Source organism: Chelonia mydas, chromosome 9, assembly GCF_015237465.2.
Source record: "Chelonia mydas isolate rCheMyd1 chromosome 9, rCheMyd1.pri.v2, whole genome shotgun sequence".
NCBI lineage: Eukaryota > Metazoa > Chordata > Testudines > Cheloniidae > Chelonia > Chelonia mydas.
Genome location: NC_057855.1, coordinates 17,377,050 through 17,398,956, shown reverse-complemented (window position 1 = coordinate 17,398,956; position 21,907 = coordinate 17,377,050). Strand labels below are relative to the sequence as shown.

Below are 21,907 nucleotides of genomic sequence, written 5' to 3'. Positions count from 1 at the left end.
TCCTGGAATCTGCTAGCACTCACAGCTGGGGGAGCAGCATTTGTTTTCAAGTAATGAGAGGTGCAGAAGGATGCTGAAAAATAATTCTGGCATCATGGGATTTTAATTGATTTTTACCTAGCCACCTAATGTAGTTTATAAACTAGTATCTTTACACTCCTCATCAAAAAAAGAGGAAGAAAAATTCAATTCACTCTGCTCCATCAGTAGAGAAACCTGCAAACATAGCTTGATAATTTCACTTGCTGTTTCAGTCTTCTAACATTGTAAATCCCCTGCTAAGCAGTATGCCCCAAAGATGAACCAAGAAGGCTTGTATACTCCTAACAAGAGACAAGAATGTTTAATTTTCCTCACCAAGAGTTTCTGCTTTTGTTTTGGAATTTCTAATTCACTGATAAATCCCATCTGTCTCCTAGTAGGCATAACAAGAGATTTGTATGCACGTGATGTAAACTTCTGGTGAGATACACTCTCAGGGTTAATCTACGCTAAATCGGGGACTTAGTAACACCCTTTTACAGCATAATTCTGATTTGTATGGTGGCCACAATTTAAATCTGTCCCCATAATCAAGGTAAAGCTCATTCAGATGGTCTGAGTCTTTAATTTGGTGATGCAGATAGGCCCCATCCACAATATAGAGTTTAACAACATTATAACCAGGTCCCTGGGCTTGGCTACAGTAGTGATACAGATGGGACCTAACTGATTTAAAAAAAAATATGTTGAAAAGGTGCTACAAGTGAAATGTCATCCATGTAAATCACACTGGGACACTGAAAAGCCTCAGACAAGAAGCTACAGGTTATGAATAGGCCAAATGCTGTCAACCACATTCACAACTGAAGTGGGGAAAATTCCGTTCTTCTGTTCTATCTCTCATGGATGAGTCCTTCATGCAATGCTACATCTTGCTCCCCAAAAGGGCTAGGGATTTTGATGAAAAGTCAAAGTGTGGGCCCAGTCCCATGAGGTGCTATGTGCCAAAGTTAATGGGAGCAAAGGACACATGGCATTTCACAGGATCAGACCCGTTTATTTGGTCTTGGGAAGAATGCCGATGATGTTTATTATCTGTGGGAAAACAAGTGTGACACAGTAGAATTAAAGCCTCCATTAAGACCAAGACAACAAGTATCTTATTCTTTTATCTTGGCTATCTATAAGGACAATCCTGCTTTTCTTCCTTAAAATACCTTGAGTGATACTCTAGAAAGCAAAGTGACAGTATACTCCATTTACTGCCTTTTAAAGACAGAGCCATGACAATGAAGACAGCAGAAATCTTGTAATGCCATTTTGTCCATGGGAGGCAACACCAGTAGAGAACAAAATGGAGCTGAAGCCTGGATAAACTTGTGAGATACAGGGTTAAGTTTTCACCTGGGAGCCAGCTGCTTACCCAATGTGATGGAAATATCACTGCTTTCTTACCAAAGAATAAGGCTTCGGGTGAGCTAAAGCATCGAACTGTGAAAAATGAACAATGAAAACAATGAAGTTGTCAGTTCTCTTACCAGGCTGCAAATAAATAACCAACCTGTCAAGCTGCCTGTTCTGCTGGACCATTAGTTTAAGACAAAGACATTCCAAGGTACAGGAGAATGACAGGTGATATATCACCCAAGTGATTTGAGTCTTTGATAAAAATCTGTTCAGAATGCGTTGATATGTATCTTTAAGCCCACATTATTTAGTGTCAGGCCTGATTAATATATGAACTTATGTATCGGTATGATATGAACAGTGTTTCATGAGAAGCCAATTTCTTACTGATTTCCCTTGAATTGGGTTATGTCTGAATTTTGCTCTGTATGATGCCTCCTTTGATGTGTTGTAATTGCATTTTATGGTCCTCTCTTTGCAGCCTGCCAGGGTGACAGTTATGGGGAAGGCTGCAGTCATGCTTGTAATTGTCACAATGGAGCGCGCTGTGATCATGTAACTGGGATGTGTATTTGCGCAGCAGGATGGAGAGGAGCTACCTGCCAGCAAGGTGCAGTGAGAACTTAACTTCTGTTGCAAGAAGATGACAGAAGGGGAAAACAAAACTTCTTACTTAGGGATTTTCATTAGTATTTCAATTGCCGGCTTTGTACGTTGCTTTATCAAATGGCTTTTAATCAAAAGAAGATAAATAGAAATATTATCACAACCCACTGGCTGATGTCTGCCCAGTTGGTCAGGGACTTAGCCACACAAAACCTATTTGTGGAAGTTCTGTATGTTTTTTGCAGAATATCTTAAAGTTAATTTCCAGTATAGGTATTCAGTGTAACCTACCTTAAGCAAAGGGACAGACAAATATTGGTCTTTTAGAAACTGATTTATGCTTACAGCAATTCATACAGGTGATTGCTGAATAAGGGTGGTCTTTGGTACAGGCTTTACTGTATGTTAATTAAACATATGTACAAATGGGCCACACAGTCTGTAAAAAATAATGTTCTAATTGAGGGACAGAACCATTTTAAGTTCAGGGTGTCCTATATCTACTAATATTTATTAAGTGTGTGGGCAGCTAGGAGAAGTCCGCACATACATTATTATACAGTATTTTTATTTATTATTTATATTATCATAGTACTTAGGCCTGGACCAGGACCCCATTGTCTAAGCTACCATACAAGCGCAAAACAGTAGAAGCTGAAACCCCCAGGAGTACAAAGTGAAGGGGTACAGCAGAGAGTTCCAGAGAATAGCTGATCTGACTAAGAGGGATAAAATGTCCCAGAATGTAGTAAGACAGAAAACCTGCCATCTTTGAAAATTAAAATGAAATAAAAAATAATCCAGGCAACATCAAATATTTATCCAGTTTACCCCCTTTGGACCTATTTCAATTTAAAAACAGAAGGTTTGGATTGTCTAGATAAGTGATCCAGAACCAGCAATGTAGCCTGTGCTCTCATCCCAATGTAGCTGTTATCCTCCTACAAATCGCTAGTTTGTGGTTGCTGTATACACAATAAGCTAAATCTAGGATTGAATGTCATCACTGGGAGCTTCGCCAGTCACTCTGGAATTGCTAATTGAACAAATCTGCAGTAAAATGGTAGTTGTTTGTATTTTAGGGAAGTCTGAAAGCCCCTTTTAAAATCTAAGGACAAAAGGACTTTCCACATGCTTATGATTTCCATGGGGGAGGGGAGTATAGACACACAAGAATTTCCCTTATACTGATGGGTACAGTATTGGCTGAAATGTAAAGTTTCTCTTAAGGAAATAGCTTCAAATAGTAGAGGGTTTTTGGTTGATTTTGTTTTGTTTTAATTAACTGTAAATCAACCACTTTTTCAGTCAGAAGGACCCTAAATCAAACTGCATATTTTCAGACACAAACAGTTCCTTTCTATTATGGTGCATTGTGGATTCTTCTGTGTGTTTGGTTTCTCTGATAATTTGATCATCAGGGGAGGCGGGGGCGGGGAGGAAAGGGAATGTTGGGTATGTGTCCTCCTCTAGTGACTGTTCCGTTTGGTGGCCTAGAACCTGCTACTGCTAGCAATTTATGGAGTTATCACTTTAGCACTTAAAGTACAAGCCTCTGCCCTTTGAGCTAAAGTTCCCAAGTTCTAGTTCCAGTACCCATAATGGGGAATTCATTATATGAATTTCTTTAAATTAAAAATAGGCAAGCTATAAAATATCATCAGCCTGCTGTGGATTGAAAGATGTAATAATTATAAAATTGTGTATCGTACAAAGTTAACCATTAAAAAGTGGAACCAGTACATAGCCTCCTATTTGTTGAGAAAGCTGTGAAGAATCAAGCTCTTGCTATCATAGGTGAGGATGGGAAAGACTAGAGATCATTGTTTTGGGATACAATTAAGCACTTTCTTCACTTATCACTAAACAAATTTCATTGTAAACCCTTTGATTGCTGTCCTCAAAGTGGCTTGTGGCTAAGACACTATATTAATAAACTTCAGCTGTTACTAAATGTCAACTATTGCTGTCCACTATGTTCTGAAGGGGCCTGATTCTACTCCCAACCAGTTTTGCATTAATGTAATTCCATTGGTTGCAACAGAGTTCCTCCTGATTTACTCCAGTGTAAATCAGAGTGGAGTCAGGCTCTGTAGGTCAGATCCAAACCTGATTTACATCACTTGCACAATCAGTCAGATTGGTGCAAGACAAGGTAGAGTTAAGTTCTATGTATTTAACTTGCAGTATCCTACTTCGAATGCATTGCTTTCCTGTACGTAAATAGTTTGCTTGCTTTAGTTTGTTAGCTGTTTTGTATTCTGAATGTTGCACAAAATTCCTAATTGAATTGACATTTACAGTATACATTGTAGGGGGAAGGAATATAGGGTATTATAACTGTCAACATTAGTAAAATTTCTGCACAGATATAGTCCGTATAGACATGGCTTCTTATTCTTGTAGTTTGTGTGCATTTTTAATAAGAGTTTTCTGCTGTTGAGGATGAAAGTCTCAGGGAAGGAGGACATCCAACTGGAGCAGAGGGAAATGATCCCATTGTTGGGACCCTCCTTCAAGATGATGATGTGGTATCCTCTTGCACTGAGGATACCTCTCCGTGGGAGGGAACTCCAGTTATTAGGAAGAGACAGGTATTAGTAATGGGTGATTCGATCATTAGAAGCATAGATAGCTGGGTTTGCGATGACTTGCCTGCCTGGTGCGAAGGTGGCGGATCTCTCGAGACATCTAGATAGACTTATGTGTAATGCTGGGGAGGAGCCGGTGGTCGTGGTACATGTAGGTACCAACGACATAGGGAAGGATAGAAGGGAGGTCCTGGAGGCCAAATTTAGGCTGCCAGGTAAGAGATTGAAGTCCAGGACCTCCATGGTAGCATTCTCTGAAATGCTTCCAGTTCCAGGCGCAGGACCAGTTAGACAGGCAGAACTGCAGGGTCTCAATGCATTGATGAGACAATGGTGGTATAGGGAGGAAGGGTTTAGATTTATTAACAACTGGGGAAACCTTTGGGAAAGGGGAAGCCTATACAGGAAGGATGGGCTCCACCTAAACCAAAATGGAACTAGATTACTGGCACTTAAAATTAAAAAGGTCATAGAGCAGTTTTTAAACTAAGGGCAGGGGGAAAGCCGACAGGTGCAGAGGAGCATGTGGTTTGAACAGAGACATCCCTTAGGGGAGGATCTATTAATGGAGGTTCTCTATGTCCTGGTAAGGAGGAGAGGATGGAAGATAATAAAACAAATGTAGGATTTGATGAGAAACAGTCAAAAGAAGAAAAAGTCCCATTCAATTACATCATGTAATGGCAGACAGCTAAAAAGTGACAAGTTTTTAAAGTGCTTATATACCAATGCTAGAAGTCTAAATAATAAGATGGGTGAACTAGAGTACCTCGTATTAAATGAAGATATTGATATAATAGCCATAACAAAAACTTGGAATGAGGATAATCAATGGGACACGGTAATACCAGGGTACAAAAATACAGAACAGGTCGTGCTGGTGTGGGAGTGGCACTATAAAAGAAAGTGTAGAATCAAAAATCTTAAATGAACCAAACTATACCATAGAATCTCTATGGATAGGAATTTCATGCTCGAATAAGAATATAGCAGTAGGGTATATGACCGACCACCTGACCAGGATGGTGATGGTGACTGTGAAATGCTCAGGGAAATTAGAGAGGCTATTAAAATAAAAAATTCAATAATAATGGGGGATTTCAACTATCCCCGTATTGACTGGGTACATGTCACCTCAGGACGGGATGCAGAGATAAAGTTCTTCTTGGAGCAGCTAGTTCTGGAACCCATAAGAGGAGAGACAATTCTTGATTTAGTCCTAAGTGGAGCACAGGATCTGGTCCAAGAGGTGAATATAGCTGGACCGCTTGGTAATAGTGACCATAATACAGTTTAATTGAACATCCCTGTGGCGGGGAAAACACCACAGCAGCCCAACACTGTAGCATTAAATTTCAGAAAAGGGACCTACACAAAAATGAGGAGGTTAATTAACAAGCTGCATGGAAACTTCTTTAAGATGCCATAATAGAGGCTCAACTCAAATTAAAAAACATAGTAAGAGAACCAAAAAAGAGACACTGTGGCTAAACAACAAAGTAAAAGAAGCAGTGAGAGGCAAAAAGGCATGTTTTAAAAAGTGAAAGTTAAATCCTAGTGAGGAAAATAGAAAGGAGCATAAACTCTGGCAAATGAAGTATAAAAATATAATTAGGAAGGCCAAAAAAGAATTTGAAGAACAGCTAGCCAAATACTTAAAAAGTAATAGCAAAAAAACGTTAAGTACATCAGAAGCAGGAAGCCTGCTGAACAATCAGTGGGGCTTCTGGACGATTGAGATGCTAAAGGAGCACTCAAGGATGGTAAGGCCATTGCGGAGAAACTAAATGAATTCTTTGCATCGGTCTCCACGGCTGAGGATGTGAGTGAGATTCACAAACCTGAGCCATTCTTTTTAAGTGATAAATCTGAAGAACAGTCCCAGATTGAGGTATCATTAGAGGAGGATTTGGAACAAATTGATAAACTAAACAGTAATAACTCACCAGGACCAGATGGTATTCACCCAATAGTTCTGAAGGAACTCAAATGTGAAATTGTAGAACTACTAACTGTAGTCTGTAACCTATCATTTAAATCAGCTTCTGTACCAAATGATTGGAGGATAGCTAATGTGACACCAATTTTTAAAAAGGGCTCCAGAAGTGATCCTGGCAGTTACAGGCTGGTAAGCCTGACTTCAGTACCGGGCAAACTGGTTGAAACTATAGTAAAGAACAAAATTGTCAGACACATCGATGAACATAATTTGTTAAGGAAGAGTCAACATGGTTTTTGTAAAGGGTAATCATGCCTCACCAATCTACTAGAATTCTTTGAGGGGGTCAACAAGCCTGTGGACAAAGGGGATCCAGTGGATATAGTGTATTTAGATTTTCAGAAAGCCTTTGACAGGGTCCCTCACCAAAGGCTCTTAAGCAAAGTAAGCTGCCAGGAGATAAGAGGGAAGGTCCTCTCATGGATTGGTGACTGGTTAAAAGATAGGAAACAAAGGGTAGAAATAAATGGTCAGTTTTCAGAATGGAGAAAGGTAAATAATGGTATCCCCCAGGGGTCTGTACTGGGACCAGTCCTATTCAACATATTCATAAATGATATGGAAAAAGGGGTAAACAGTGAAGTGGCAAAATTTGCAGATGATACAAAACTACTCAAGATAGTTAAGTCCCAAGCAGACTGCAAAGAGCTACAAAAGGATCTCCCAAAACTGGGTGACTGGGCAACAAATGGCAGATGAAATTCAATGTTGATAAATGCAAAGTAATGCACAGTGGAAAACATAATCTCAACTATACATATAAAATGATGGGGTCTAAATTAGCTATTACCACTTAAGAAAGAGATCTTGGAGTCATTGTGGATAGTTCTCTGAAAATATCCACTCAATGTGCAGTGGCAGTCAAAAAAGCAAACAGAATGTTGGAATCATTAAGAAAGGGATAGATAGTAAGACAGAAAATATCATACTGCCTCTATATAAATCCATAGTACACCCACATCTTGAATTCTGTGTCCAGATGTGGTCGCCCCATCTCAAAAAAGATATATTGGAATTTGAAAAGGTTCAGAAAAGGGCAACAAAAATTATTAGGGGTATGGAACGGCTTCTGTATGAGGAGAGATTAATAAGACTGGAACTTTTCAGCTTGGAAAAGAGATGACTAAGGGGGGGAATAGGATTGAGGTCTATAAAATCATGACTGATGTGGAGAAAGTAAATAAGGAAGTGTTATTTACTCCTCATAACATAAGAACTAAGGTCACCAAATGAAATTAATAGGCAGCAGGTTTAAAACAAACAAAAGGAAGTATTTCTTCACACAGTGCATACTCAACCTGTGAAACTCTTTGCCAGAGGATGTTTTGAAGGCCAAGATTATAACAGGGTTCAAAAAAGAACTGGATAAATTTGTGGAGGATAGGTCCATCAACGGTTTATTAGCTAGGATGGGCAGGGATGGTGTCCCTAGCCTCTGTTTGCCAGAGGCTGGGATTGGGCGTCAGAGAATGGATCACTTGATGATTACCTGTTCTGTTCATTCCCTCAGGGGCACATGGCATTGGCCACTGTCGGAAGAGAGGATACTGGGCTAGATGGACTTTTGGTCTGACCCAGTATGGCCATTCTTATGTTAAATTTTGTTTACAGCTTGTCCTTCTGGTTTATATGGCATGAACTGTTTACAGCACTGCATCTGTCGCAATCAGGCTGTATGTGATCAGGTAACTGGACAATGCATTTGTCCCAAAGGCTGGACTGGAATAGCCTGTGAACTTGGTGAGTTCCATCATGTTCTCCATTTGCTTTGACTGGACCTTTCATTCACTTATGATTCTGATAAAATTCTGCCCTGATTGTTTTCAGAGTGTGAGGATGGGAAGTATGGAGAGAGCTGTGAGCAGAACTGTAGCTGTGGCAATGGTGGAATTTGTGACCGACATTCAGCGAAATGCAACTGCCATCCAGGATGGATTGGGGACCAGTGCAATGTTGGTAGGAAGGCTAATTTCTTTGATTTGACTGATTGTAAATCTCGATTCTATAAAAAGCATCTTATTAATTAATGTTTCCTGTATTTTTATTAATCATTCTATAGCTGTGGCTGCCCATTTCAACTCCCAAGGGTCTCTCTTTCACTTGCATTGACTCCTTTGTCTGGAACTTTAGCTCTTTCTCCCTCCAGGACATTGAGTCACTTTCTGTCCTTCAATTTGATCTTAATACTTTCATTCTGAAGAGCACTAGAGATAGCTAGTGGCTAGAAAGGAAGAATGGTGCAGTGGTTAAGGTGCTAGCTTGGGATTGGGAGACCTGAATTCAATTCCCTGTCCTGCCACAGATTCCCTGTATGACCTTAGGCAAGTCACTTAATCTCTCTGCTCAAAAGAAAAATGGGACACTTCCCTATCTCACGGGGTGATATGAGGATAAATATATTAAAGCCTGTGAGGTGCTCAGATACTATAATAATATGGGCCATATAAGTACCTTAGAAAAACAGAATTTAGGACTAAGTGTCCAGAAACTTGGGATCTGTTTCAAGTTGTGCCACTGACTTGCTGTCTGATCTTGGCAAAGTCACAAGTGGACTGTTTTTTCTACACGTGCTGAGAAGCCACAAGTTTCATTTGTTAGTGAAAGTCATAGGAATCTTTGAAATACTGGCCTTTCACTTCCTCATGCCTCAGTTTCCCATTAGCAACCTTGTAAAGTCCTTTGAGATGATAAGTATTGTCTAGGCACAATTTACTATCATTATTAACACAGTATGTTGTTGTTCAGTGTGTATTGTATTGCCATCACTATACAATCCATTGTGATCTTTAGGATTTCAGATTACTGCCACTTTGCAAACTTTCCTGTGCATAGTCATTAGCATTCAGGACTGAGTATAACAGTTTTAAATATGCTAAATATATTCTCATCAGATTATAAATTCAGTGCTTGTATCATCTATTCATCATCCCAAACTCTCCCAGAAGATAAATATTAGCTTATTTGTCAGTGGCTGATGGCTTTCACATCAGCTTTCTGTAGACCAGAAGGAACCATTATTCTGCTTATCTAATTTTCCTCTCAGCCTGTCCATCTGGATTCTTTGGGCAGCAGTGTGAGGAACGGTGTGACTGTGAACACAGCTCTTCCTGCCACCATCAGAGTGGAGTGTGTCACTGTGAAAAAGGATGGCGAGGAAAACGATGTGACAAACGTGAGTTTCTGCTGAGAGTAAAACCGAGACATCTACAGAGTACTGTGTCTGCTCCATTAAGGCCCTGATCCTGCAATAGCATCATTAAGCCCTGGCATGATCCCACTGAAATCAATGAGGGCACTCAGCACTTCACAGAATTAAGCCTTAAGAAGTACTTTTTGGTAGGCTGTGGTAGTTTTCTTCTTCTCCACAGGTCAAACTGGAGTTGCCCGTTAGCAGATTGTCCTCATGATGATGATCAACATTGTGTCCCTTCAATTTCTTTCATGTCAATTGCTGTCAGTCTCTAGTCCTTTCAGACCTGTACCTTTCATGACACATGCAGTTTTTCATTAAAATAAAATAAATTTTTAAATGTCACATTGAAAAATTTCTCTAGTGTCCCCAGAGAAAATGACAAAATTCGGACATCAGGTGCTGTAAAACCCAAAATTTTTATCTTGCAAAAGCAAGAAGTATTCAAAGTATAATTAAGATCCGACTTGGTGACTTTATATTTTTACTTGTAGTTCTTGATGACAATGTCACATGAAGTTTTCTTCTGTGCAGCATAAGGAGGTTCACATTAAAGGGAAAGATCGTGGGTGAAATCCTGGCCCCCTTGAAGTCAATGCGGTTCTTGTCATTGATTTCAAAGGGCCAGGATTTCACTGGTTGTGAGTTGGAATTCATCTCCCACCTCTGGAACTAATGTAACATTTGAACAACAGAAATAAATGGTCATTAATGTTCTCCTGGGAAGGTAGTCTTCTTGGAAGCACCAGTATTCTTCATATATATTTGCTGGCTAAAGCATGAAATAATGGGCTTCCCTTGTCCAGGGGCTGAACTTGGTCTTTAGGTTCTTCTAAGCCCTTCTGCAATCTGTTCTAATGAAAATTGGTTTGGTTATTCCAGCCTGCTTGCCTGGCTACTATGGCAATTACTGCACCAAGCGTTGCAACTGCCCTTCAGGTACCCCTTGTCACCATGTGAATGGAGAGTGTGGCTGCCCTCAAGGATTCACTGGCTATGGCTGTGAAAAAAGTAAGTTGTTATACAAGCATGTGACTAATTGCCCCTTGAAAAAAATCTACAGGGGATTGATTCATTTATTAAATAATTGAACAGCTGATTTAATCAACCTCTGAAGGAGTAAGGACTGCTAGAACACTGCATTAATAAAAGTGGACTAGAGCTTGAAAGCTGAATATAGATTTTTCTGCTTGCAGATTGCAAGAGCAAGCAGGGGGACAAAATTCAACAAAGCTGGCCCAGGGAAGTGTCCAGTCCACCTGAGGATTCTGTCCCTCCAGAGGGCAGGCAGTATTTCCACCTCTGCCGTCCATTGGTGTTCTTTGGGAGAACAGCTTCTGTTCTTGGCTGCCGGAGCACCAGAAAATTATATTTTTATTATAATTATTATTTATTATTGTCAGTGGCAAGAACCACATCCATTCTGGGGTTATCTTTAAAGACAAACTGGATTTATTTTGTGCTCCAAGCTCTATGATTCCTATTTTGCTTTTCCTTAATGCAAAATTTCAGAAACCTGTTGTCTGAGCATAAATTTTACTATTAAAAAGATCTGATTATTGAAATTTTAATCCGATCCCTATCTGATCTGTGAGACTGTGAGCTTTTGGGGCAGGGACTGCCTGTTTCTTGTGTGTGTGTACAGTGTGTAACACAATGGGCTGTTAACCCCAATCAGTGGCACTAGGTGCTAAGTAATAAAAATAATGATAAATAACTATAACAACCACCACAGCTTTATTCAAGTTGCTTTTGCTGTACCAGTTTATGTCACCTGAGAATTTGGCCTGATATTTCTACAAAGGTGCTCAGATGGTGTGGTGCGCACTAATATAAGAACCTAGATCTAAACAGTCAGAAAAATGTTGGCAGCATGGCTGACAAGTGACAAAATGCAACATGTACAAATGTTTGTGCTAAAGCAACCTTGAAAGTTTAAACTATTTACACAAGGGAAAATGTCTTTATCCATACATGTGGTCCCTCTTGAGTTATACTATTATTTTAGTCGATTTTACCTGACATCACACTATGATTTTCTTTAGTGACAAGAAAATTGCAGCTGGCCCTTGGCAGTTGGGCATAAATTGACTGCACAAAACAAAATCAAACAGCAAAGTAATCCCCAAGTAAATTTAATAAAACCAGAGTCCCAGAGGGCAGCATACTTCTGTAGGCAGTAGTTTTATTTAATAAATTTTAGCCTGCTCTTTGTTTGAGTGCTATATTTACCAAGACAAATTTAATTCATTGGTTTACATTTCCTCTTCCCTCAGCTTGTCCAGCAGGCACATATGGTAAGAACTGTAACCAACTGTGTCAGTGCTCTGCAGAGAATGAGGAATGTCACCCAGCGACAGGCAAATGTACCTGCCTACCGGGTTATTATGGAATCCACTGTGACCTTAGTATGTATAGTTCTTGCTTCATTCCAATTTTTTTAAAAAGTAGTTGACGGGAAGCCTAATTCTTTGGGGCCAGATTCTGACACACTTATTCATATTTAGTAATACCTGCAGCCTGGGATGAGTCTACTCCAGGTATAAAGTCCTTCTCTCTGAGAGTAAGAGGAGTCAAATTTGGCCCTTAATTATTGTAAGGCTTTTTTTTGCTGGGATCAGGCGTTTTTTCTAGAGACAAATGTTTCACAATTTTCTGAAGTCATTTTTACTCCAGACCCTTCTGTGAAATGTGACATGAATATACATCCACCTCTAACCTGCAGCAACACATGGGTATTGTGTAGCTCTCGCCTCTCAAAATACCGAAGCCAGAGTGCTTCCCGAAAGCTCTGAGTGCTAAACTAAGGACAAATGGTTATTATAAAACAGGCTGCAATTGGCAATATATCTAAAGTGATTCATAAAGTCAGTTAAGTTGCACGGTCTTCTGAGGAACAATCAAATTAAACAGATTGTTATGGATTGGAAAAGGGTGACTAGTTTAAAAGACAAAATGCCAATTCGCTGAGCATTCCATCATAAAAAAATATATTCCCAGACCCACATGTCTCAGACTGATATTCTAGACAACAGTAAAGTAGCTTGTGGAGGAATGTGATGACTGATAGGAAACATGCAGTGAAGTGACTAAAAAGGAGACAGTTAATCACCTTTTTGGTTACAGCTTTAATTTTGTTTTTACTCTTCATGGTGTGTAATGTCCTCTTATAAAAAGGAAAATAAAGCATCTTCGCTCTTCAAGCTCAGGTCTTTCTCTCTTTGGAAAACCTTTTTCCCCCCTTTCTCTCTGTTTCTTCAGAATCCTGAATGGCTCCTTTTGGTTTGCTTCCCTTTTTGGCAGCAGTTTCAGTGCTGATGTCAGCAGCCATGTGTGCAAGTCCAGGAACAGTTAAACACTGTGCTTCACTACTGGAGTAGAAACAGATTAGGGGAGCTCATACTGTCATAATGTTATCACGGGTTGTATTTAAAAAGAAATAGAAATGCAGTGTCTGATTCTCCCCCTATTTACATCAGCTGTACACCAGTGCAACTCCACTGTCTTCTGATTTAGACCAGCGTAAATGAGATCAGTCTCAGGCCCTTGAAATCTGAAGTACATCTCCCACCAGATTAATAAATGTTCAAATGAAGTAACATTTTGGGCCTTAGTTACTTGACCGTGTCTTTTTAAATATATTGATATATAGCATAATACTCCAGATCATAGTATCTTAGCTTTTATTAGTCATTCTATAGATGTACAAGGGCCAAACATAGGCAAACTCCCATTCATTTCAGTGGCGCTTCCCAGAGTAAAAATTGAGTAAGAAACTCTGGACTGGGCCTTGGAATAAGAAAATAAGACAGTAAAAGTTGCACCATTGCCATGATTTAAAGGAAGAAGTTACAGGGTAAAATCCTAGCCTCGCTGAAGTTGATGAGATCTTTGGCATTGACTTCAGTAGGCCCAGGACTTCATCCAAAGTGTATAAGGCTTGTGCCTTTCTGGTGCTGAGTGCCCTCATAGGAACTGAAGTTGCACAATATCTTACAGAGCAGATTTTCAATGAATAGATTTTGTTTTGTTTAATTTTCTGCCTAGAGAAATAAGAGGATCACTGGGATATACGGATTCATATGGAAAAAATGATTGTATTGCATCTAAATTTTGCTTCTATTTTATGTTCTTGTTTGGTAGCTTTCACCAATCAGTGGCAAGTTGTCGGAGTATAACCAGATGATTTTAAAGTTAGTGTGTGTTTTGTTGTGGGGATCTGTGCTGCAAGAGATCGAGGGCCTGATTCTGATCTAATACCACCTTTGCACTGGGTTAGCACCATTACTTTGGTAGAAATACTCCTGCTTCAAACTGCTGTAGCTGAGAAGAGAATCAGGCCTGTTCTATCCCATGCTGAAGAAGCTTTCAGTATGCTATTGAAACTGGGCGCAGTGTAGGAAGCCGCTCCCAAAGAAGTCAAGCTGGCCTTAGTCCAGTCAACATGTGGTTGGATACTGCTGGAAACAGTTTCTGGCAACAACGGCTGTACTTATAATACTGTGAAAAAAGGTTCAAGAAAATATCCATAAAAGGTGCAACTGGCTGGGAAACTGGGGTTCCAGCAGCCAAGAGCAATTGGACTTCCATGTTCTCAAGTTTGGAGTAGAGAATTGAAATAGTCTTTTGGCAAGGTACAGAGGAAGCAGGTAAACGAGCAATACGAATCCCATCTGTTAGCCATAACTCTGTGGATGGGCAAGTCTGCCTGAGTGTGGTAAAATTAGAAAAAAAAGACTAATGGCTCTAGTAGATAGAAAAAAAACACTGCCACTCTGTGTTGTTTACAGATGTATTTGAGCCTGGTGAACTTTCAGCTGGGAAGACCAACTTCATCAGCTCCAACTACTAATGATCAACCTTAAAGCTGTAGGTAATGGGACACTTCAAGGGTATGTCTGTATTGCATCTGGAAACGAGCCACCCAGCTCGGGTCCGCAGAGTTGTGTCACTGGGGCTCTCACAAGCACACTAGAAGTAGCTGTGTAGTCGTTACAGCTTGGGCTGGCGCTTGAGCTTTCAAGCTCCAGGCTTGAGATCCTGAGTTCCAGCCTGACCCATAACGTCTACACAGCTAGTGCAAGGCCTGCTAGCACAAGTCAGTGGACTCGGGCTGGGATGCTAACTCTCAGATGCAACGGAGACTTCCCCAAAAGATGCAATTAATATTGGTAAGGAAAGCCCTAGTATATACTGTTGGTACAAAAGAATCTAGAAACATGAATTCTGGATTAACTCAGGATTTAGGATTAGAATAAGGAATTTAGATCATGGCAAAACTAACCCAAGACAGAAGGAAGAGATCAGGAAATGATTTAGAAATCTGGCTGCTGTTCTTGCAGTTCTCAGAAAAGCATAACTCTGATGTACAGGAAGCTGTTAAATTAGAAAATGTCTTTATTAGATAACTGGTGGTTATAAACTAAACTTCTTTGTGGATGCATAGCCTACTTAAATGGCAGGATTCTGTGTAAATTGCCCTGGCTGTCTGCATATAAGCCTCTTGGAAAGTAGTAACAGATGAGAACAACTTGCTGATAATTATGTTGAATGTTGAAGCAGATGTGTTTTCACGGCTTGTGTTGCTCCCTGTTGAACTGAAATAAATAAGAAGTTAAAAGGATAAGTACATTGGGAAGGGAAGAATTACACGTATTACTGGAACCACGTCCAGTCATGGAAGAAACCTTGTCAGCCTGAACTGAGAAACAATTCTGAAACCTCTGCCAGAGAGGAGAAAAAGTAGTTAGGTGAGTGAAGCAGAATAAAAAGGGAAAAAGCCAAACAAAGACCAAAAGGAAGTAGGGAAGCCACTGAAAAAGAGGCTAAATGAAATCATTATACTGAAGATGTCTCCTTGACACTGTTTCTTAGTGGATATTGAAAGAACATTATAGGGGGTCTCTCTCCAACAGCAGGAATTTACATTTCACTGTGTACATGAAGTTGCAAAATTTATTCTGTAAAATCTGCAGTATGTGTGAGAGTTTGTGTTATCATACCCCCGTAGGGAGAGATGTTGATTTAACTCTCAGATTTGCTCTTCCAGTGGATGGGGGAAGCGATGTATTGAGTAAAAAGGACCCATGGAACAAAAGAGAATCTATATTCTGTAAATACATATGTCCATTTAGTACAGTTAATCTGGTATCCGTGGGTAGCAGCCAACAGCCAATGTTATTTTTAAAAGACATCCCGATTGCATTCGCAGTTCTGAGGTGCTGTATAGATCAGTTCAGAGGAGGCAAGGATTTCTTCTCCATCCACACAAATCATGATTTTATACACTGAAGAAAGAGAGTGAATTATTAACATCCATAAATTCCTACAGTACAAAGTATGAAGAGACACGTGGCTAGAAATTGGCCACATATATACTCCGGTGGGATTTCCAGTATGGCCACAGGCTTTCCTTTTTCAGAGTGGGAGAAAGTGAATGTCATTTCCAGCAATGAGTGTCAGTGTGAATTGTCTTGGTAAATGGTTTGCCTTAGAAAGGCTGTACTGCCATCCTCAGCACAGCTGACATAGAAAGGTGTTCACGCTTCTGATGATCTAGAAATTGCTACCATACACTGAGGAAAAGGGGACACACTGTGCACCTCCAGAGGCCAGCAGTTCCAGAACTGGTCTAAAGTACAAGCACCAGAGGGCTGTTGCTAGCAGCTGGGCTTAGCTCCTAGAATCATACGATTACAGCAGAATCTGAGCTTTCACCTAAGTAAGTCACAGTTGTGGAGAAAAGTTTGAAAACGTAACCTGAGTGTATCTGATGCCTGAGCCTGCAGACAGCCTGAAACAGCTTTGAGAGGGGCAAACTGCCCCATGTATCTCAATGGGATATTAACTTCAAGACCCACTGCTCTGAGGGGACCTGCCAACACCACCCCTGCAGAGAACTCCATGGGTATGGCGGGGGAAGAGTGCAGCGGGCCCAGCCCTCCCACCCAAGTGATACACCCTTCCTGCCACTACTCTATCCATGGGCAGAGGGCATCACATGGCTGTCTCTGCAGCTCCCAAGGGGTGGGGATGGGGGCTAGCTACTGTACCTGGCAAGGAAAAGGGGATCCCATGCCACTTCCTCTGATTCTCTCCAAGTGGTGAATTGGGACCAGCGTGGGGCCCCATTGTCATGGTGTGCCTAGAGCGCTGGGTTGCCTTAATCCAGCCCTGAACATTAGGAAAATCTATTTAATACTCTGATGCGTCAATAATAATTTGATTCTTGATTCTCCCCCACTTGTTTTATAAGAATGTAATTTCATGGGAGTTCCTCCTGATTGACAGTGGGGTAAATGAGATCAGAATCAGGCCCTAGCACTGGAGCCTTGAAATAGCGTACAATAACCAGTTGTGTTTTGGGGAAATGGCTTTGTCCATTACCATTGAATGTATCAGGGAAATGAGGAAACATGAAATGTCAGTCTCTATCTAGATAAATGCAAATTTGGAGAGAATGGATATCTGCCTAGCATTGTCCATAATAAACTGCTCTTCAAAAAGAAGACATCTGAAGCAAGGCACATGCATACAATGCCACCTGAAAAGCCTATTTAAATCTATGTCAGACAAATTATTCATGGACAGCTTATCCTCATATATGAATGGCACTGGTACTCCAGCCAAGGCCACTTTGTTTGGGTTATTACAGGATAAGGTCTCCCTTTAAGAAAAAGAATTCCCAGTTTTGCATTTGTACGTGTAACTCGTGAGTCTATGGAAATCCCCCATGTCCTCTTCTCTGAAACACTTGCACAGTCTTCCATTCACAGGCCAGGATTACAGCTCACATTACAGTGAAAAATGCAGTTTGGAGAAAACCAACATAGGTTAAAGTGACTTTCTGCTGCTTCAATTAAAAAAAAAAAAAGCCTGCAAGTTAGGATTGGTTTTATAAGAACAAATAATTAGACTAGAAATAGAGGTTGAAAACAAAATTTAGGTGTAAGGTAACAAAGTGATCTTGCTATGAAACTGTATGGTCACACAAGTAGTATTTCCTAATTGCTTTTTTTCCTGTTTTAAAACAGAATGTCCACAAGGCACCTATGGTCCATACTGCCAAAAGGCATGTAAATGCTTTAATGGAGGCCACTGTGATACTATGACAGGAACCTGTGATTGTCCTCCTGGCTTCATTGGAGCTGACTGTAGTAAAAGTAAGAGATCATTAAAAATTAAAGGAGTAATTTAAATCTATATACTGACAAGAGAGCAAAATAAGCATTAATTGAAAATAGTGAAGATAAACAGTAGTTTATTAGTATATAAACAACAGGCAGATCCTGACCAACCCTTCACTCAATAGCAAATCGAGATTCCAGGTTTGTGAAAAATTCTCTTTCAATGCATTTTCTCTTCCTTATGAGAGTGTGAAGCAGGCACGATTGACCCAGAGTTGCAGCCTCTGTGTCTAGTCTCTTCATGAGCAAGATCAAAATGGGAGAGGAGGTCAAACTCCTCCTTTTTTGCCCCAAATCTGCTTATTGAGGTACTCACCTACGTAGGATAGGGATATTTTTTTTTTGGTCTTTTATCATTCTTCTGTGTGAGCTCATTCAAGAGTCTGATTATCTGGTAGTCATTGTCTGATTTCACCCACATAGCTGTTGCTGGGGCATTAGATGTTCTGGATGAGGTACACCACATGTTGCGATAAGCATGTGTAGGATCCCTGGATCTTGAAAGATTGTGGAGGGTATTTATCACTGTAGCAATGGAGATGTTTGGAGGTTTAGAATCTGTTTTTCTGGCAGGATCTAGTACCACTTTGAGTTGGTGTGGCCTGGTCTGTGAAGAGCTTACTTCTGATGATGAGCTTGGTGAGACTAGAGGGTCATTTGAAGGCCAGAAGAGAGGGTTGGGGAAAGATGTCTGTGGGTTGTAATTGATAAATGATACCCCATATGAGTTCCAGTGTGGGGTGGTAGACGACAACTAGGGGTGTGCAGATGATGGGGTTTTTCGCCTGTATTGAAGCAAGATTTTCTCAGGCTTCATGTGGATGAGCACTTATAGAAAAAGTTTGTTTGAAGCCAGTGAGCCTACTCATGTGAATAAATGCTCATGAGGATGAGAAAGAGCTCCACATTCTGGCCCTTGAAGTTTTGCACTGGCACCCTCATAAAAACTGAGTGACTAGAAGGTAATTAAGTCTTCAGTAAATCCCATCTAACCGTGGCAATCTAGTTTACCATTCATAATTTATGACTGTAATGCTAATAAAAAATTACTGCCTTGTTAGCTTTTTCAATTACTTTTTGCAGTTCACTATAACTTGTTTTACAAAACTTAACACTTCACCGTATTTTTGATAATCTGAACTGTTGCTGATCAATAAATGAAACATCAGTGTTATGGGAATGAGGAAATCTTTACTTTAAAGCGGGACCACCATTTAATACTCTAGTGGAGCTTGGTTCCACTTTCATTAGGAAGCTTCATTGTTTTCACAGTAATGTTTGGTAGAAGATTCCTAATGTCAAGTAAAATTTCAGAGGAAAAACGTAAGCAAATACTTGGACACTTTTCTTTTTGTGAAACTGATTTCTTCAGATTCAAAACCAAGCTGAATGCAGCTTAGAGGAGTCTGCTTGATTAAAAGGAAGGGCCTTACATTACAAAAAGAAGCACGGGTCTGGACAGCTGGCATATTTAATGAGAAAAGTTCATGTTTCCTCTAGTTTGTCCTGTAAGCCGCTATGGGAAGGACTGTATCCTGTTGTGCTCCTGTGGTAAAGGGCAGTGTGACCCAGTGACTGGCAAGTGCTACTGTCCACCTGGCCAAATTGGACCCAGTTGTCAGCAAGGTAACAGAACGAGATCCAAGGGCACCCTGTCAATCTAGACACTTACTTGCAGCAGTCAGAAAAAGAAATATCTCAGCCCCACAAATGTAAATAAATTGCCATTGTTTATGCCCCTAGGAATTCATTCTGTGAGCAATCGCTGCATTTCCTTATCTCTCTGGAGCAAAATGATGTTTTAAATGTAACCCAGTGTAAGCTGGTGGGCTGAGTCTGTAGCTGCTCCAAACTGTGCAGCTCCAGTTTCTTTGCTCAAGGCTCCTCTGCATTAACATAGAAATATTCAAAATAACACAAAGCAACCCAAAGTTGCGCTGCCCTCAGCATGTCATCTAATAATCATGTTTATTATGGTCATGACTAAGGACCAACCAAGAAAGAGGCCCCATTTTTCTAGGCACTGTAGAGAGTAATGGACAGTCCCTGCCCCAAAGAGTGTATTATCTAAATAGACAAGACAGACACGGGCAGACACCAGGTTGGGGATGGGGTGAACACACAAGACTGAAGACTGCAATGGCAGCAAACGTCATGTTCATTCTACAATAATTCTTTTGGGGCAAGGGGATGGTCAGTTAGGAGGGGATAAGCTAAATGGAAAGAAAAGTGAAGGGAGGGACAGGGCAGTGGAGAAGACGGTAGGCACAGCACAGGGCAGAGGTGTTCACATACACCCAAAGGCCCAAGTGCCCTGTTACACCAAGTATGTGTAACATACGGTAAAGAGAACTTTCTGCATTCATCGTTTCCTTCTTTTGCATTCATCCTCTTTGAGGCTAATTTTATTTAACAACTTTAATTTGCTGTAGTGTGTCCCCAGGGAAGCTATGGCCCCAGCTGCCAGCTAAGGTGTATCTGTAAGAATGGTGGTATCTGTGACCCTGTGAACGGATCTTGTTCCTGTGGACTTGGCTGGACAGGAAGTTATTGTGAAAAAGGTAGTATCTTCTCTCTCTCTCTCTCTCTCTCTCTCTCTCTCTCTCTCTCTCTCTCTCTCTTTTGACTCAACAAAGAAGAGGTCAGCAGCAGTATCAGATTTTATAATGAACTGCCACTGGCATTGTACAGTAATTCATGCAACACTTTTGGAAGTAAGACTATGAGTTATATTATTAGTTGGACCTTCTCAGTAATTTGCAAGGGTCACTAGTAGCCTGATGTTTTGATCCTAACAACTAAACTACTCTATAGGAAATTGTACTGGGAGCTGTGTGTTAGTGACCTCTCCAAATCTAGGTATGAAAAAACCCTGCAGGCTGCACTAGCAGGAATGAACCAACCCTCAGATAGTGAGGGCAGGTTCCGATTAATCTTAGTGACTTAGCAGGTACATTCATCATTGTTGTGGACATTTATGTCCCTAACACAGTTGAACAAATGTTGGGCCAGATCCTCGGCTTGTGTAAATCAGTGTAGCTTCCTGACTTTGAGGGACCTAGGCCAACTTACACCAGCTATCCGAGTATATTTACATATTTTTCCAAAGATAACCCTATGTGCAGCTTACTCCAGTGATTTAGATACTACGGTGATGAGAGCTACCTAAGATAGAAAATCTTGTTTAGTATATGCCCCCACCCACAGACCGCTGAATTGGATAGTCATGCTGATTTGTGCATACCCATAGCAATGGCAGCTAGATATGGAATTGGTGAGAAATGGAAGCAAGGAGTTTCCAGATATACCTACTTGTTGTGACTTGCTCCAGAAACTCTAGAATGTCTTAGCAATGGAGGAGCTACACTTCTGCAAAAAAGCTGATGATATTGATACATGATCACTTTTGCTATCAACAATTTGTGAAGTGTTTTAGTTCGCTATGGTAGGTACCTAATTATGCAAGGGTGTGAAACAGAGTTCTTTCCATTTCCATTAGAAATTACTTAATAATTAATGGCATCCATATATGATACAACAGAAACTGAGAAAACGTACTTTATTTAATGCTTTACATTTAACGGTAAGAAAACATTGATGTAGGTACAAAAAAAACTGAAATGATGCCATTTGTTTTGTATTCTGAGAACGTGCAATTATACTTTTTTCCATCAGTATAAACCATACAGAAAGACAAATTCACAAATGGGAATTGTGGAAAGAAAATGGCTTTTCAGTATTGCATAAACATCCAGATAGTGAAAAATATTTCTCTCACAAATTTGTTAAGTTGTTCCCAGTTATGCAGAAATTTAGTGAACCCATAAAGCAGATAAATTTCACACAGGTGGGGAGGAAATTCACAACAAATAGTTCTTAGCTCTATAAAATCTTTTCTGACTAGTATTATTTCCTTACGTGTCTTTCCAGTGTGAAGTGTGGATGA

General features: G+C 40.3%; 1 protein-coding gene across 1 annotated transcript in view; it reads left to right on the top strand.

Annotated features, from left to right (window-relative positions):
- Positions 1-21,907, top strand: part of LOC102947212 (multiple epidermal growth factor-like domains protein 6) — a 284,176-nt gene that overhangs the window by 250,983 nt on the left and 11,286 nt on the right. The window contains exons 25-33 of the mRNA XM_043522132.1: positions 1,871-1,999; positions 8,197-8,325; positions 8,413-8,541; positions 9,629-9,757; positions 10,658-10,786; positions 12,052-12,183; positions 17,809-17,937; positions 19,462-19,587; positions 20,394-20,522. Coding sequence (XP_043378067.1) covers positions 1,871-1,999; positions 8,197-8,325; positions 8,413-8,541; positions 9,629-9,757; positions 10,658-10,786; positions 12,052-12,183; positions 17,809-17,937; positions 19,462-19,587; positions 20,394-20,522 — 1,161 coding nt within the window. The remainder of the gene's footprint in view (positions 1-1,870; positions 2,000-8,196; positions 8,326-8,412; positions 8,542-9,628; positions 9,758-10,657; positions 10,787-12,051; positions 12,184-17,808; positions 17,938-19,461; positions 19,588-20,393; positions 20,523-21,907) is intronic.